Source organism: Thunnus thynnus, chromosome 9 (genome assembly GCF_963924715.1).
Source record: "Thunnus thynnus chromosome 9, fThuThy2.1, whole genome shotgun sequence".
NCBI classification, from domain to species: Eukaryota; Metazoa; Chordata; class Actinopteri; order Scombriformes; family Scombridae; genus Thunnus; species Thunnus thynnus.
In genome coordinates this window covers 22,882,939-22,896,755 of record NC_089525.1, presented here as the reverse complement: position 1 = coordinate 22,896,755, position 13,817 = coordinate 22,882,939, and the positions used below count along the sequence as shown (strand labels likewise).

At 39.4% G+C, this 13,817-nt stretch overlaps 1 protein-coding gene and 1 long non-coding RNA gene across 2 annotated transcripts; both read right to left on the bottom strand.

The window, feature by feature from the left end:
* Positions 1-664: 664 nt before the first annotated feature.
* On the bottom strand, positions 665-4,536 carry mars2 (methionyl-tRNA synthetase 2, mitochondrial). Its single transcript, XM_067599747.1, has 3 exons — positions 3,969-4,536; positions 2,761-3,095; positions 665-1,913 (listed from the first exon to the last, which is right to left on the bottom strand). Exons 1-3 carry the CDS (start codon positions 4,252-4,254, stop codon positions 732-734), a joined length of 1,803 nt encoding a protein of 600 aa, XP_067455848.1. The 5' UTR covers positions 4,255-4,536; the 3' UTR covers positions 665-731.
* A 6,705-nt stretch (positions 4,537-11,241) lies between these two features.
* Positions 11,242-13,541, bottom strand: LOC137189705 (uncharacterized). The gene is made up of 3 exons (XR_010929711.1): positions 13,452-13,541; positions 11,995-12,129; positions 11,242-11,330 (listed from the first exon to the last, which is right to left on the bottom strand). It is a non-coding gene; the product is annotated as an uncharacterized lncRNA (long non-coding RNA).
* Between the last annotated feature and the right edge of the window lie 276 nt (positions 13,542-13,817).

Sequence of the window (13,817 nt, the reverse complement as noted above, 5' to 3'; positions counted from 1 at the left end):
TACATGTGCATTTAATTTTCCAGTTATGGGAAAAAAAACATCAATAGATCTGACCCCAAAGGATTTAATCTCAACATTTTATATTTGTGGTTTAGAATTATTCCACAACTAGTATGAGATTCTCTTACAAGTAAATCCAGGTACATTGATGAAGTCTGGATGCGTCTCCTTCTCAAACTAACTTTTAATTGGACAACAGTACAGCTGTGATGCTAGGTTGTCTCCGTTTAGCGCCAGGAGTATTACTGATGGAGGGAAACGGTCAAGGAACAGCTTCAGAAAAAGAAAAGCTGTTGGCAAAACAATCTCACAACAAGATCCATCAGTAGCTGTTTCGGAGCTCTCTGTTGTGTCTTGCTTGGTAACTACTGTCTCCAAAAAAAGAAGGAACTTTCATGCTTAACTTCTTAAGCTAACGTGGATGAGAATTCCTTTAACTGCTTGGAAAAATGTAATTTGAACATCGACAGTTTTATGACAACTGGGAAAAATCCACCGACCAAAAGCTCCAGAGGAACTACCAGGAGTAATGTACGTTGTGGTGAGATTTTTTGTAAACTACTGTTTTCAAAGCCACATGAAAACAAGGTTAGTCAAAATCAGAGCCATTTATGATGTATGTATATAAAACTAAAAATGCCAGTTCAGTCATTTCAAATGAAGGTAACACCAAGTTTGTATATTTTTATTTGTAATATTGGTGTACAGGGAACATAAAACAATTCCTTAGATCACTTTTGTTGCTTTTTTGTTTTCTTTGGTTTTTGTTTATCTACATTCTGACTTTCCAAACGACTAAAAAGCACTCCAGAGTCCGACCCCAGCGCTCTCCCTTCAAAGGGACAGTCCATTCCCTGATGCCTTGGCAGGAAGTTCAGAGCCTTCCAGCTCCTCTCACCTGGTTGCACCCCGAGTCTGGAGAGGAGCTTGTTAGATATCTCCGGCACTATCGGCTGGAGGAGTGTGCCATATATCCTCAGGCATTCAAGAGACACGTGGATGATTGTGTCGAGCCAGCACTGGTCTTTGCTGTCCTTTCTATCTAACTTCCAGGGTGTGTGCCGCTGAACAAACCCGTTGGTTAGCCTCACACAGGCAGTGATGGCCTCCAGAGCTTTGTACACATGCATGCTCTCGTAATGCTGCTCCACCAAAGCTGGGAGACTTTTCACAGCATCCAACATGTGATAGTCTTCAACCACAGCCCTGCCGTTAAGGCCGATCTGTTGAATGGGGAAAGACTGAGGGCAGAAAGAGGGGTAGGCCTGAGCTGGGTTAAGTGCAGGAGCTGTGCAGCGGTTAAGAAGGCCGCCCAGAGAGTCAGCGAGCTCCGCGTTCAGCAGCTTGATAACTTTGTCATCTGTGTAATCACAGTCTGAGTCTGGAACCCCCTGACGCAGCAGAAAGTACCTCATACCATCAGTTGTGAACAGCTGTGAACGTTCAAGAGGATCGACCACATTACCCAAACTTTTAGACATCTTCTTTCCACCTACTGTCCAGTGAGAGTGCACGTGTATCGTCTGAGGCAGTGGCAGCCCAGCCCCTAGAAGAAAAGATGGCCAGTAGATGGCGTGAAATTTTAAGATGTCCTTTCCCACAATGTGGTGGGCCACATGCCACCACTGCTTGTGTTTATCTGGATAGCCAACTACTGTAAGGTAGTTCACCAGAGCATCCAGCCACACATAAATGGTTTGCTCAGGGTCTCCTGGGACGGGGATCCCCCACTGGAGGCGGTTTCTCTGACGGGACACTGAGAGGTCAGGAAGGTCCTCCTGCAGCCACTGCAGAACAGCCTGGTAGAAACGCTCCGGTTGTACAGCCCCGGGATTTAATCTGAGCCAGTCGAGCAGCTGAGACCGGAACGCAGACAGGCGGAACATGTAGTTTTCCTCTTTCATCCACTCCACCTGCAAAATATTGGAGAGCAGCCTCATTGTTTTTGTGATGGCGTAAAACTGAACAAAAGCTATAAATAATTTGACATTTTGAGAAATTCACTTATTTCCTTCCTGCAAATTAGATGAGAATACAACTCTCATATCTGTCCATTCTATGAGGAACAAAATCCATGTACCACCATCTCTAAAGCTGACTAATTAGCACACAATATCTTGTTTAATTCATACAAAAACCAAAGTGTAATAACAATAAGGCGTGCTTTACAGGGGGTTGTGTGCCAAACCATCTTATTGCTAGGAGCAGTCTTCTTGTCACAATGTGTACACAATGTTATCAGGAAAGGAGTAGTCTGTTATAAAAGCCCTCGTCAGACCATAATTTGTGGTTTTCACACTACAGTTTTTACTCGCCAGTATAAAGACGACAGGAAATGAGAAAGAGAGAGATATGCAACAAAGATCCTCGGCTTGAGAGACTGATCAAAAAATTAATGGTCAAAATCGAAGCATCAGAGGGTGAGATATTTTCATTTTTACCCTCAAGTGTGGGTCCATCTCAAACAACACTAGATCCTCCATTTCCCATAATGCAACACAATAGCATCTTTTTCTTAGATACACACACACAGGCTTCCAGTTATAAATCTGTAGTCTCAAAGCTCAAGCAGATATTTTTTCTCAGAGTTTATAAAAGCTACACAGAAGACATTATACAACTCTTTCCACAAGCTGAGTAGTATTCTTTGTGACAGGCAAACTGATCTTAAATGTGCAAAACTGTCAGAGTGCCCTTGTATAGTTTGCACCCACTCATGTCCACTGAAATCAAACTTGAGCTCAATTTCTTTCAACTTACTTTGTGGCCACTCTCCAGCGATACCTTGATCTCCTTCCCTGTCGAGTCCAAAGCATCGGTCACCTGCAATGGTGTGAGGAAGCTTTCATCTTGTGTGGAGTACCAGCCTTCATAACTCCCCTTGTAGATGAGCCCTTTGCTCCAAAGAACAGACCAGAAATGCTCCACAGCCTGCCGGTGTCTCTCCTCAGTGGTTCTTATAAAGTCTGTGTACGATATGTTGCAGCTGCTGAAGAGATGTTTGAATCTTTCGGACACATCGGTGCAGAAGGACAGGGGATCTTTCCCTGCAGCATCAGCAGCTTGTTGAATTTTCGAGCCATGTTCATCTGTGCCTGGAATGCAAGATAATAGGATGTGTTATTAGGAATTAGGGCTGCAGTTATTAAGTGTTTAGTCTGTGAAATGTCAAAAGAATTGTTCATAAAAATGTCCATCAAAATTTCCAAGAGCCAAAGATGACATCTTCAAATTGTTGGTTTTGTCTTACTGACAGTCCAAAACCTTGAGATATTCCATTTACAATAATGTAAAATAGAAAAAAAAGCAAACTCTCATATTTGATAAAGAACATGTTTGGCATTTTCCTTTTAAAACTGTTGAAATGATAAACTGATTATGAAAATAGCTGTTACTTCTCTGTTGATCGACTAATCAATTAATCTACTAATCTTTTCAGCCTCCAGAGTCCTGAAAGATGATATTTTTTCCCCCGTTACACACACAAGATAAAAATATTATCTTTCTGGACCTCCCAGTGGCAGGATGCCATTTTACTCAACTGTTTTTCTTTAGTTACCTTAAATCTCAGTTTAAGATGTGTACATAAGAGTATAACTTAATGACATCACAACTGGAGCCAATCCTAGCCCAGTATGAAATTTACACAAGTGTGATGTGGAGCATTAAAACCTCCAGCACACTTCACACAAAATATCTGCATTGATTGAGTCTGTGTTTGTCAATGAGGGAGAAGGAGTAGATGTGCTTAGAAGATTTTTTAACATAGATAATTTAACTTTTTTACTGTTAAAATCATTATTATTCAAACCAGAGTACTTTATACGCCATTAAAGATGTCAGGGTGTCATCTTTAACTTTTACATATAATGTAGAGATTTACAGTGTGAGGTTTCCTACTTAATACATGCAAGCAATGGCAACAACAGTAACATGCACGCATACATTTAGGTGAATTGAGGAGTTACCTGTAGCAAACTTTGACTTGAATCCCTGAAGTAGCTTATACCTGTGCAAGCAGTCAGCTGAAACTGCTGAATACAAGTGTCCTAAATGAGGAGACGCATTTACATAGAAGATGGGGGTGGTGATGTAGTAACTCCTTTCATCTTTGCACAGATGGGTGCTGGAGTGTCTCAAAACAGCGATCTTCTGATGCCTCAATAGAGCTGAAATGGGTGATAAAAAGGGGCTTTGCTGCAGTCTGTGAACAGCGTTACGGCTTCTGGTGACAAACATAAACGGTGTCCTCATTGTTGGATAGCAGGCGAGACCCACATGAAGTCCACCAAACAATAGTATTAATGATTTGGTAAATGCTAGTCATTCATTTAGCTAGCTAAAAGATAAGAAAAGCGGATCAGCGAGTAACGATACCAATTTCGGAAAATAACTCAAGATTGTAAGACTAGTACTAGCAAATATTTCCTATTAAAATAGCAGAAATACTTGGATTTTAAGCTTTTTTCCCTCAATCTGCGGCACATGTGAGTTGCCTGCTTGTCAAGGTTAGAGCTTCTTCCGTTTTTAATAAGCGTCAGCCCACCGTCCAATCAAATCGCTGCACTATGTACCACGAACACCAACGACCAATCAGATTGCGAGGATTACCAAGTTTTGTTCAACCTGTATCATGCTGCGTTCAGGCCATATCGGATGGATCTGAATTATTCCCATGTTCACGTAAGTAACAAGTCAGGAGGGTTGTATGATAACCGGTCATATGAAGGCTTAAAATACTGTCCATTGACAAAATTACACTATATATCCATTAAATTTGTGTACAAACTACATTAAACAACGTACTTTGGCTGATGTAAAGCATTCACGCCACGTTTGCTTGGTTTTTAGGTATTTCCATATTATTAAGTGCCAAATTGAAGATATCGGAGCTTTCAGAAAGATCCGAGTTTCCAAGTTGTAATTACGACTGTCTTGGAGATTGACATGAACGCTATTTACATATTGGAAACTCGTAATTACGACAGCTCTGATATGACCTGAACGCGACATAGTGTATTTTATTTTCACGTAACTTCTGAAGTAGATGAGCAGCATGACGTTTAAGGAACCATCCTCCTTTTTTCAGACAGCTTTACTGGAATATATCAGACCTGTCAATTGTTGCACATTTTGTTCCTCTCACTCTTTATTATTTTTATTTTATTTTTTATTAATTGTTAGGGAGAGCGCTGCCCGGTCTTCGTTGTCAAAAATACCATTGGGTCTATTCTCAAAGAAATATGAAGCTATTTTTTTTAATCAGAGAGGCTGAGCAAATGCATGGTCCTGATATAACGTTTAATGTAATTCAGCTAATTTGGTTGCATATGAATTAATGTATGAAGCAACCGTGAATTAAAATTCCTTAACTGATGATCTATTGAGTGTGAACCAATCATATAAAGTCATAGTGGCTTGATCATTTGTTAACGGTGAGCAGGGAGCAGGAATTCATGATACATCCTGCATTAATTCATGCATTAAAGCATCGTGATTCATGCATTAGTAAAGCATTACTTAAGTGCATGATTTTGTAAAGTGTTACTTTTAAAGTAAAGGGTCTGGATACTTCTAAGGTCTATTTTAGCCGCATACAGTGTATGACAAGGCTGGAGTGGAGAAATGTCGCCTCCCTTTGTTTGCCTTGGCAATAACCAGAAAGTGCTGCGTTGACTGACAGCTTATCAGCTGCTCCGTTGCCTACAGTTAACCACATGTTACAGAATTTTCGGACTCCCTTGCAGATGTGACCCTCCTTCGCGTGAACGCGCACACACTTACAAGCTACTCGCGATCTCCGCTTCTGTTTAAATGTTTACTGAAAACAGTCTTATTATCTTCGGTTTACTGCTGGATAAATTAATAATAAATAGAATAGTAAATCGAGAGGGAGATGGTTTATGAAAGATTTCGTTTCACTTAGTTTCACTAAACTAAATTCTAGTCCTCTCTTAGGCTGTTGTAGACAATTCAAGGTGCGAAAGTTCAAGGTACAAACAAAATCTCTTTGCTGACATATCTGGACCCGTTTGTCACTAGTGTCAACAGGGGAGAGACTAGAGGGGGAATCAAATTTTGTTGTTTCGCTTTTTACATAAGTCAAGCCAAGTCTTCTTGTTAGGTAACATTTCAAAACAATAAGACTACAGCAGTGGTAGGCAAATATTGGCCAAATCCGGCTATCAAACAAAAATATTTGGTCCCGTAACGAAAGTTTTACATTTTAAACATGCATCAGAGTCATTTACATGTACATAACACATGTCTAGGAATAAGGGAAGCAACACACTGCCGATGTAATCAATTAAGTACTGCCATTTATTGTTCAGTGGGCCGACAATAGCAAAAGTTACAAAAATACAAGCTTTCTGCTCAGTTGTTCAATGAAAGTGACTAACAGGAAATTGAGTGATATGAGGCGAGGGGCAAAGGGGAAGGCCTCAAGTCATAAAAAAAACAAAACAAAGTACGCTTCCTAATTTTTATCATCTTGAGTGGTGGATCAGGAAGGCTGGTGATTGGTGGCTGGACCCAGTGACGAAAGGAGGCAGGACCAGGGAAGACTGGGACACCAACACAGGTGGGCGGTCCGGAGGCGTTACCCAGAGGGGAATCCCTCTGGAGGAGCTGATGACGTAATTTGGTCTCTCTTAATTGCCAGATGGACATTAAACGGACATTTGCCTTCACATACAACCTTAAAGCTGCGATATAAACCAATTTTGGTCTGGAATGAACTGAAATAGGCATACATAAGCAAAAAAGTCAAAGATGTTGCCCCCTACATAGACCCCCCAATAAACAGCTACATTATATTGTACATCCAGTGTTGTAGTTGAGTCACTAAGTCTCGAGTCCGAGTCGAATCCCGAGTCCCTAGTGTTCGAGTCTGAGTCCAAGTCACCACAGAAGAGCCCGAGTCGAGTCCCCATTACCTGAGTCCGAGTCACCAAAGGAGAGTCCGAAAATAAAAAAGATTTACATTAAACAAAAATGACACAGCTTCATGTTAATATTAATGATGTTTTTATTTCTTTGGACTTATTGGTATTACAAAACTTGAGTCCAGGACTCGGACTCGAGTACTGCAACACTGTGTACATCTTTGGATGGCAGGTTGACGCTGGAGTGGTGGTACAGCCCTGTACAGTTGTCAACGCAAATCTGAAAAAGAAAATATATAACTGTATTTATATGAGTGGTATAATAAAGAAGTGTTAGACTAAGACAATACTAAAGTAAAATAACATTATCTCAACTTAATACCAGTACTATTATGATTATTATTACTAATGCAAGTGGAAGAGCTTATGTTAGGTAAGTAAACCATGTTACCCAGCATATCTGAGTCATCTTCCCCATAAATGTGGCGGTGCTGACTCAGGTCATCTATTTAGAACATACAAATAAACAGATTACAAGGTGTATTCACAACTTATTTCCTAGAAATCATCTTGTCACAATAGGATGGCATGTTAGTAGTGCCATGGGTAATAATTTAACAAATGTGTTGGCAACATTTCAAGAGATTACCTATGATTATATGCCATGTCAACCTTTCAAATCGGACACATTTAAGAGTTTTACAACAGAATTAATATTACAATTTTCAAAACACCCGTAGACATACCGTTCCTTCGTAGCAGGGTTTTGGCTATTGCAAACCGATGCCCTGCGAGTGCCTCGTCTGAGGTTTGGAAGTTGATTTCTTCCTCCCCCTTTAGAATGCTCTCAGTGAACTGGAAATAGAAATGAACAGATTATAAAATGGATAATCTTTGAAAAAATACAGTGCAATTCAATATTATTACCTAAATACAGTAGTTCTCATTGTTTATGGGCTCTATAATACAAAATGACAGAAATATATGGAGGGTTCACACAGAACAAAATTTTGATTGATTTTAACATGTGTTTAAAACACACAATAGATAAAAGTTGACAGCTGTTTTGTTGCCTTACAATCTTTGAAACAAGTGTTTATTTCTGCACAATTTCTGTGATTTTAGAGAATTCTGCGAGCCCTAATGTGACACTTACTTTGAGAGTAAAGACCCCGGATGAGGAGCGGTCTTTTGAGCGTGGATGGAGGGGATTATTGACAGTCACATTGGATACATTACATCCCTTGTCTCTCAGGAACGCTCTGAATATACACAATATTTCACATTTTTTTAAAAATTCTATCATTGGAATATGTGCTCTCCATAATTGTTACTTATATTTAAAAAAAATAAAATTACCAATATTTACCTTGTTACCCAAAAGCATTTTATCTTTTGGAAGTTGGATTCCCCAAATGGGTCAAAGAAGAGAGACCTCTTCTCAGAGGGGAAGATGACCTGCATGGAAATACAATGTAAATATACATTGTAAATATATACTATGTTTATACTTACAGTACATAAATATACACACACATGCAGCAAAGTATGTGCATTAACTACCCCAGAGGGACCCACACAATCGTCTCTGTGGGGCCTCTGGACATCCTGTGACACCTTGGGCCCTGGCGGCAGCTAGGCTCAGGGACTGCAGGGCCCCTGAGGTAAACGAGGTGGTTGGGGTCCCTGGCAAGGCCGATGGCCAAGATGACCAAATTAAAGGGCACAGTCAGGCCAGAGGGAAGAGCCTGGGCCTTAACCTTGCATTGCTCCAAGGGAGATTGGCCCCTGCTTGATACAATATGTAAGACACTTTGACGTGTCAGGTAAATGACAATGTCACAATGTAATGTAACAATGTAAATTACTGCAAATGCATACTTAGGGAAACACATACCCTATGTTTCATTGGCATAATCACTGTGGGAGACGGGGGTAACATCCCCCCCAATACATGAAACATGGAAATTTGTCCCTCCCAAAATATTTGTAATTGATAAAACATCAGATTCCCCCAAAAGGCTGAAATAAAGCTGATTTCTAGTTAAACCGACTCCAAAATGCACTGGATATGTATCATTCACAGAAAACCTTGTGGTGGAAAACTGCCTTTGCATGATCAAACGAATGTACCAGTGAGAATGCAAAGATAACATTATGCCAATAAGAGACAGATCCCAGGGAGTTGGCAAGAAGGCTAATCTGTGATATAGCAATTTGGTTTTCTGTGTGAAATGATTATGGTCCATTTTTAGTGTGAGAAAAAGGTGGAAGATACTGAGACAGTAATTTCTAGGATAAGTCACACTTGTATTATCACCAATAACTTATGAACCTCAGAAATAATGACCATATGGTTGAATATAATTAAAAATGAGGTGGAGACTAGAAACTAAGCTCCACAATAGGAGGAGTTATGAAAAGTATATAATATGAAGTTTTATGATTTTGCATCAGGGTTTTTTCTTGGAGGAGGCCTCGGATTGCTTTGTATGTTTATATGCACAGCAAACCTATTCACATTGAACTCTACCAGCTTCCAGTGTATTTTTTGAGTCTTTCTCTTCTAAAGTTTTGAGTTTAATACTAAGTTGTGGGTGACCTGAAGATTTATTGGCCCATTTGAAGATTTTTCCACGACAACCTCCTACGTCTCATTTGTGTTCATGTCAACAGTGCGCATTTACGCATGTAGCAAACAGCAGCCGTAGCTTTGGTCAGGATCTGACGGTAGTTAATGTTCTGTCTTCTGCTAAACATGTACACAGGTCAGCTGTTACACACGGATTCTAGGTTTATATGGTGGAATTGTTTGTAATAAAGCAGCACTTATGGATGAATCATGAGCTCCATCAGAGGGTCAGGACATTTTTAAGTAGCTAAAAGTCCAAGATAAGCCTGCCACCCCATACCCACTTGGTCCCCCACAATATAAAATAATATAAACTCACCATCAACAGCCAATGGTTTTTTTCATTTATGACTCCAAGAAGCAACTTGTAGTCCTTTGGATTCAACTAAAATTTGAAAAGTGCAACAATTATATGTTAGCTTGAGTTAAAAAACAAAAAACAAAAACATATCCAATACTGCCTTTAAAAATGGCAGTATTCTAATACATTCTAATCTATGTATTAGATTGCACTGCAAACCTTCAGCTCTGAACTTTTTCCTTTCCAAATGTCAGTCATAGCCAAGGAATCAATAACTCCGGCCATCTCTTTGAGTTGCCAGTTGAAGTTCTGCACAAGGACTGTGAGATATCCATTAATTACCTGAAAAAATGAGAGGGGGAAAAAGCAAGATATTCTGAGGGTTATATGACCACAAAATATATGATCGCAAAAGATACATTTTGTACATAGTACATATAAAATGAAAATTTCATATATAAATTTGTTGTCACAGATATATCAATAGATAATCATCTAGTAAAGAGATATTACCTCACTTCCCAGCTCCTTATTGGGGGCTGTCCTTCCTATATCAATCCAGTATTTCCCTATCACTGACAGTAAGAAAAGTATTCCTGCCCATGCATCTCGGATGCCTGTAAAACATATAATAAATAGTGTGATAGTAACAGTAACAGATTACCTCTCTGTCTTGTACAACCAGTTCTCAAGTCTTCGAACAACATTTTGAAAAATGCTTTTACAAGAATAGTACATGGATATGGAAATGGAAAAATACAACTCAATGGTAAAATATCATTAGGATAATGGGCAAGATTTCATACGCTTGTCTATGATGGCGTCAACTGCTGCTGCAAATGGTTCTACCACTGCTACTTGTCGTGCTGCTACTGGAGGTGGTGCTGCTACTGGTGCTGGTTCTGCTACTGGTGGAACAGCTGCTACTGCTGCTACTGGTGGTGGTACTGCTGGGGTATACTCCACCTCCTCTTTGATTTCCGTTCGACTTGCCTGGCATGCAACACACTGAGACACATTGGAGCATTTAGAAAAAAGAATTTATCAGCTCGTTAAAAAGGATTATATATTTCAAAGAGTAGAGAGGTACAATTTCTGGGGAAATTATAAAATTGTAAAACTGAAAATGAGTGTGCTTGCCCCAGATACCATGTCGATTTATTGTTTAATCTGTAGAAATGGATATCATAATTGGTCTTTTTCATGTTTTTTTCAAGTGGCCTTGTCTTTTTGCAGAGGCAGTTCCCATGTCCCTGTGTTCAGTTTTTTCAAATATGATATTTCATGATAGAATCATAAATCTGAAGAGAGAGATTATTTTCCTGTAAACATTGCCTATCAGAGAGAAGTATACAAACTGAAAAATGAGCATTAGTGGTGAAGCATGCTATTGAAGAAAATGTTTAGTGCATATTCACCAATGTTTTGATGATGATGATGTTAGACAGAAGAGGGTAGAACCAGCTGGAAATGGCATCCCTGGTCTTCTTCTGGAAGTCAGCAAAAAGTCCTGTAGAGAATTGTTTAAAATCTCAGCTTTAGAATGGCAGTCTTGATTTATTTATGTATTTCTTGGTTTGCTTGTTGGAAAGTTTAGAAGGCAAAAAGATCTTACTGTGAGTATCAATGAAGCTGATCTATGTGACACCAGTGAGGGATAATAATCTATGTTATTGTAGGGGTTATATTAGTGCAATGACACTGTTGGTAGAACTGCTTCGAATTATCTGTTATCCACTCAGCTGTTTCCTTATAATTACATAGAACACTAAAGTTTACTCTTATTTACTCTTACTTGCTCAGAGGCACGGACATGTAGACTATGTAAGTACTTTGTAAGAGCATCACCCCTTGTGATTTGTTGAGGAGAACTGTATTGTTTAACCTAAATCTGCATCAAAAATATTCCGTTTGCTGTGCGGTCATTCTTCACCTCCATATATTAAGATAAGAGAGCGACAATATCTAATTTTCTGAGCATTTTCAAAAAGTTATGACATCAACGTTATAATCCGATAAGATCTAAATGGGAAGCAAAAAGATGAGTGAATTAGTTGAGTAGGCCTACTTATCATCCCCTTACAATTTGTTATGATAAGCCATACCAAACACAAGCACACAAGCATTTAATAAATTCCTTTACATAAAGGGATATTATTCAGACAGTTTCTCACCTTTAATATCGTAGGTGCGGGTTCGTCTACGAAAAGTCTTTTTCTTCACCTTTGTCATCCCCACGGGATACTCCCTGAGAGTTTTATCACGCACAATTTGGTCGCATTTCAAAGGATCCATATTGTGGAGTAGTTCTGAAATGAATAAGATAATGACATAATTGCAATTAATGGGAAACATATGGAATACATGACAATTTATACACAGACGGATGACATATTAAAGGAAAAACCAACATAAAGTGTCTTTGTAAGGTGTTGGGCCACCACGTGCCACCGGAACAGCTTCAATACGCCTTGGCATTGATTCTATAAGTCTCTGAACTCTACTGGAAAAGATATTCTCTCATTTGCTGTTTTGATGATGGTGGTGGAGAGCGCTGTTTAACACGTTGGTCCAAAATCTTCCATAGGTGTTCAATTGGGTTGAGATGTGGTGACTGTGAGGGCCATAGCATATGATTCACACCATTTTCATATTCATCAAACCATTCAGTGACCCCTTGTGCCCTATGGATGGGGGCATTGTCATCCTGGAAGAGACCACTCCCATCAGGATAAAAATGTTTCATCATAGGATAAAGTAGATCACTCAGAACAACTTTGTGTTGATTTGCAGTGACCCTTCTCTCTAAGGGGACAAGTGGCCAGAGCCAGAACCATGCGCCAGAGCCACCAGATCACCTGGTGCCACCTGGTGTCAAGCAATCTATCTCTCTCTCTCTCTCTCTCTCTCTCTCTCTCTGTCTATATATATATATATTAGGGGTTTTAAGAAATAATAATCGTAGCATACGGTCATTGTTTCAAAAAGATATTACTAGTACCCATTATGTTGTATCTTACTGGTCTAGATTTGTCAATAACCTGAATTGGAAATATTTCTGGAATCTTCCATATAAATATCTTCTTACTAATAAGAGAAGGGAAGTGTCTTTTAAAATCATACATAGATATTATCCTGCAAGTTTAAAAAAGACATCTGTGTTAACTGTTCATTTTGTGTAATGCATGCAGAAACAATGCAACACCTATTCTGGCAATGTCCCTACACTGAATCAATTTGAATCAATCATCCCAATGCCATAGCTCCCAACTTGATGCAATTCTATAAACATTACCCCCTTACGACAAAATGCAGAAAAAAGAATAATCAAACACTGAATCGATGACTCCACCTCAAACAACATATACTAATTCCACTTTTTTCCATGCGCTACTTGCAAAATGGGACACCATATATTTTATATACCGTAAGTCGTCTAGTTTCATATGATACCAGTATCTTCACTCTAGCTTTAAAACTGAGTCTGTTACAGTCTTTTAAAAACAGTAAACTGTTAACAGTTGACAGCATTATTGCCAATATTAACTGTCCCACTTTGCCAGGTGTCCCAATATAACAAAATCACCCATCCTATATTGCTAAAAGGGCAGATGAAGTCAAACAGACTCACCCCAAGTCGATCGTCTTCATCGAAAAATCGAAAAGATCTGCCGTCTCTGAGCTGAGCTGTATGATGTTACTTTTCTGCGCTCAACTTTCCTGTATGCGGATTGGCTGATTACCGACCAATCTGCGACGTTCTCGCAGATTGCGCCGTGGTGGACTGTGAATTTCCCAGACAGAACGCTCACATGCAGTTTGCGGTCTCCTCCCTGTTGTCTCTTGATGACTTTACACAAAAGTAGTAGAAGTCCAGATATCCCACCTGAGTGAATTTGGTGTGTGTCACGTCTTGCATTTTTAATATAAGAAGGGATTCAGATTTTTGATAGATGTAAAGAGCCAGCAAAGAGCAAAGAGATTTTGTTCGTGTCGC

Excerpts from the sequence above, each read along its gene's own strand:
- mars2 (XM_067599747.1), bottom strand. The coding sequence starts at position 4,254 with ATGAGGACACCGTTTATGTTTGTCACCAGAAGCCGTAACGCTGTTCAC. Across the intron at positions 3,096-3,968 it reads CAAGTCAAAGTTTGCTACAG|GCACAGATGAACATGGCTCG; the intron begins GTAACTCCTCAA and ends CTTGCATTCCAG. Across the intron at positions 1,914-2,760 it reads CGCTGGAGAGTGGCCACAAA|GTGGAGTGGATGAAAGAGGA; the intron begins GTAAGTTGAAAG and ends AATATTTTGCAG.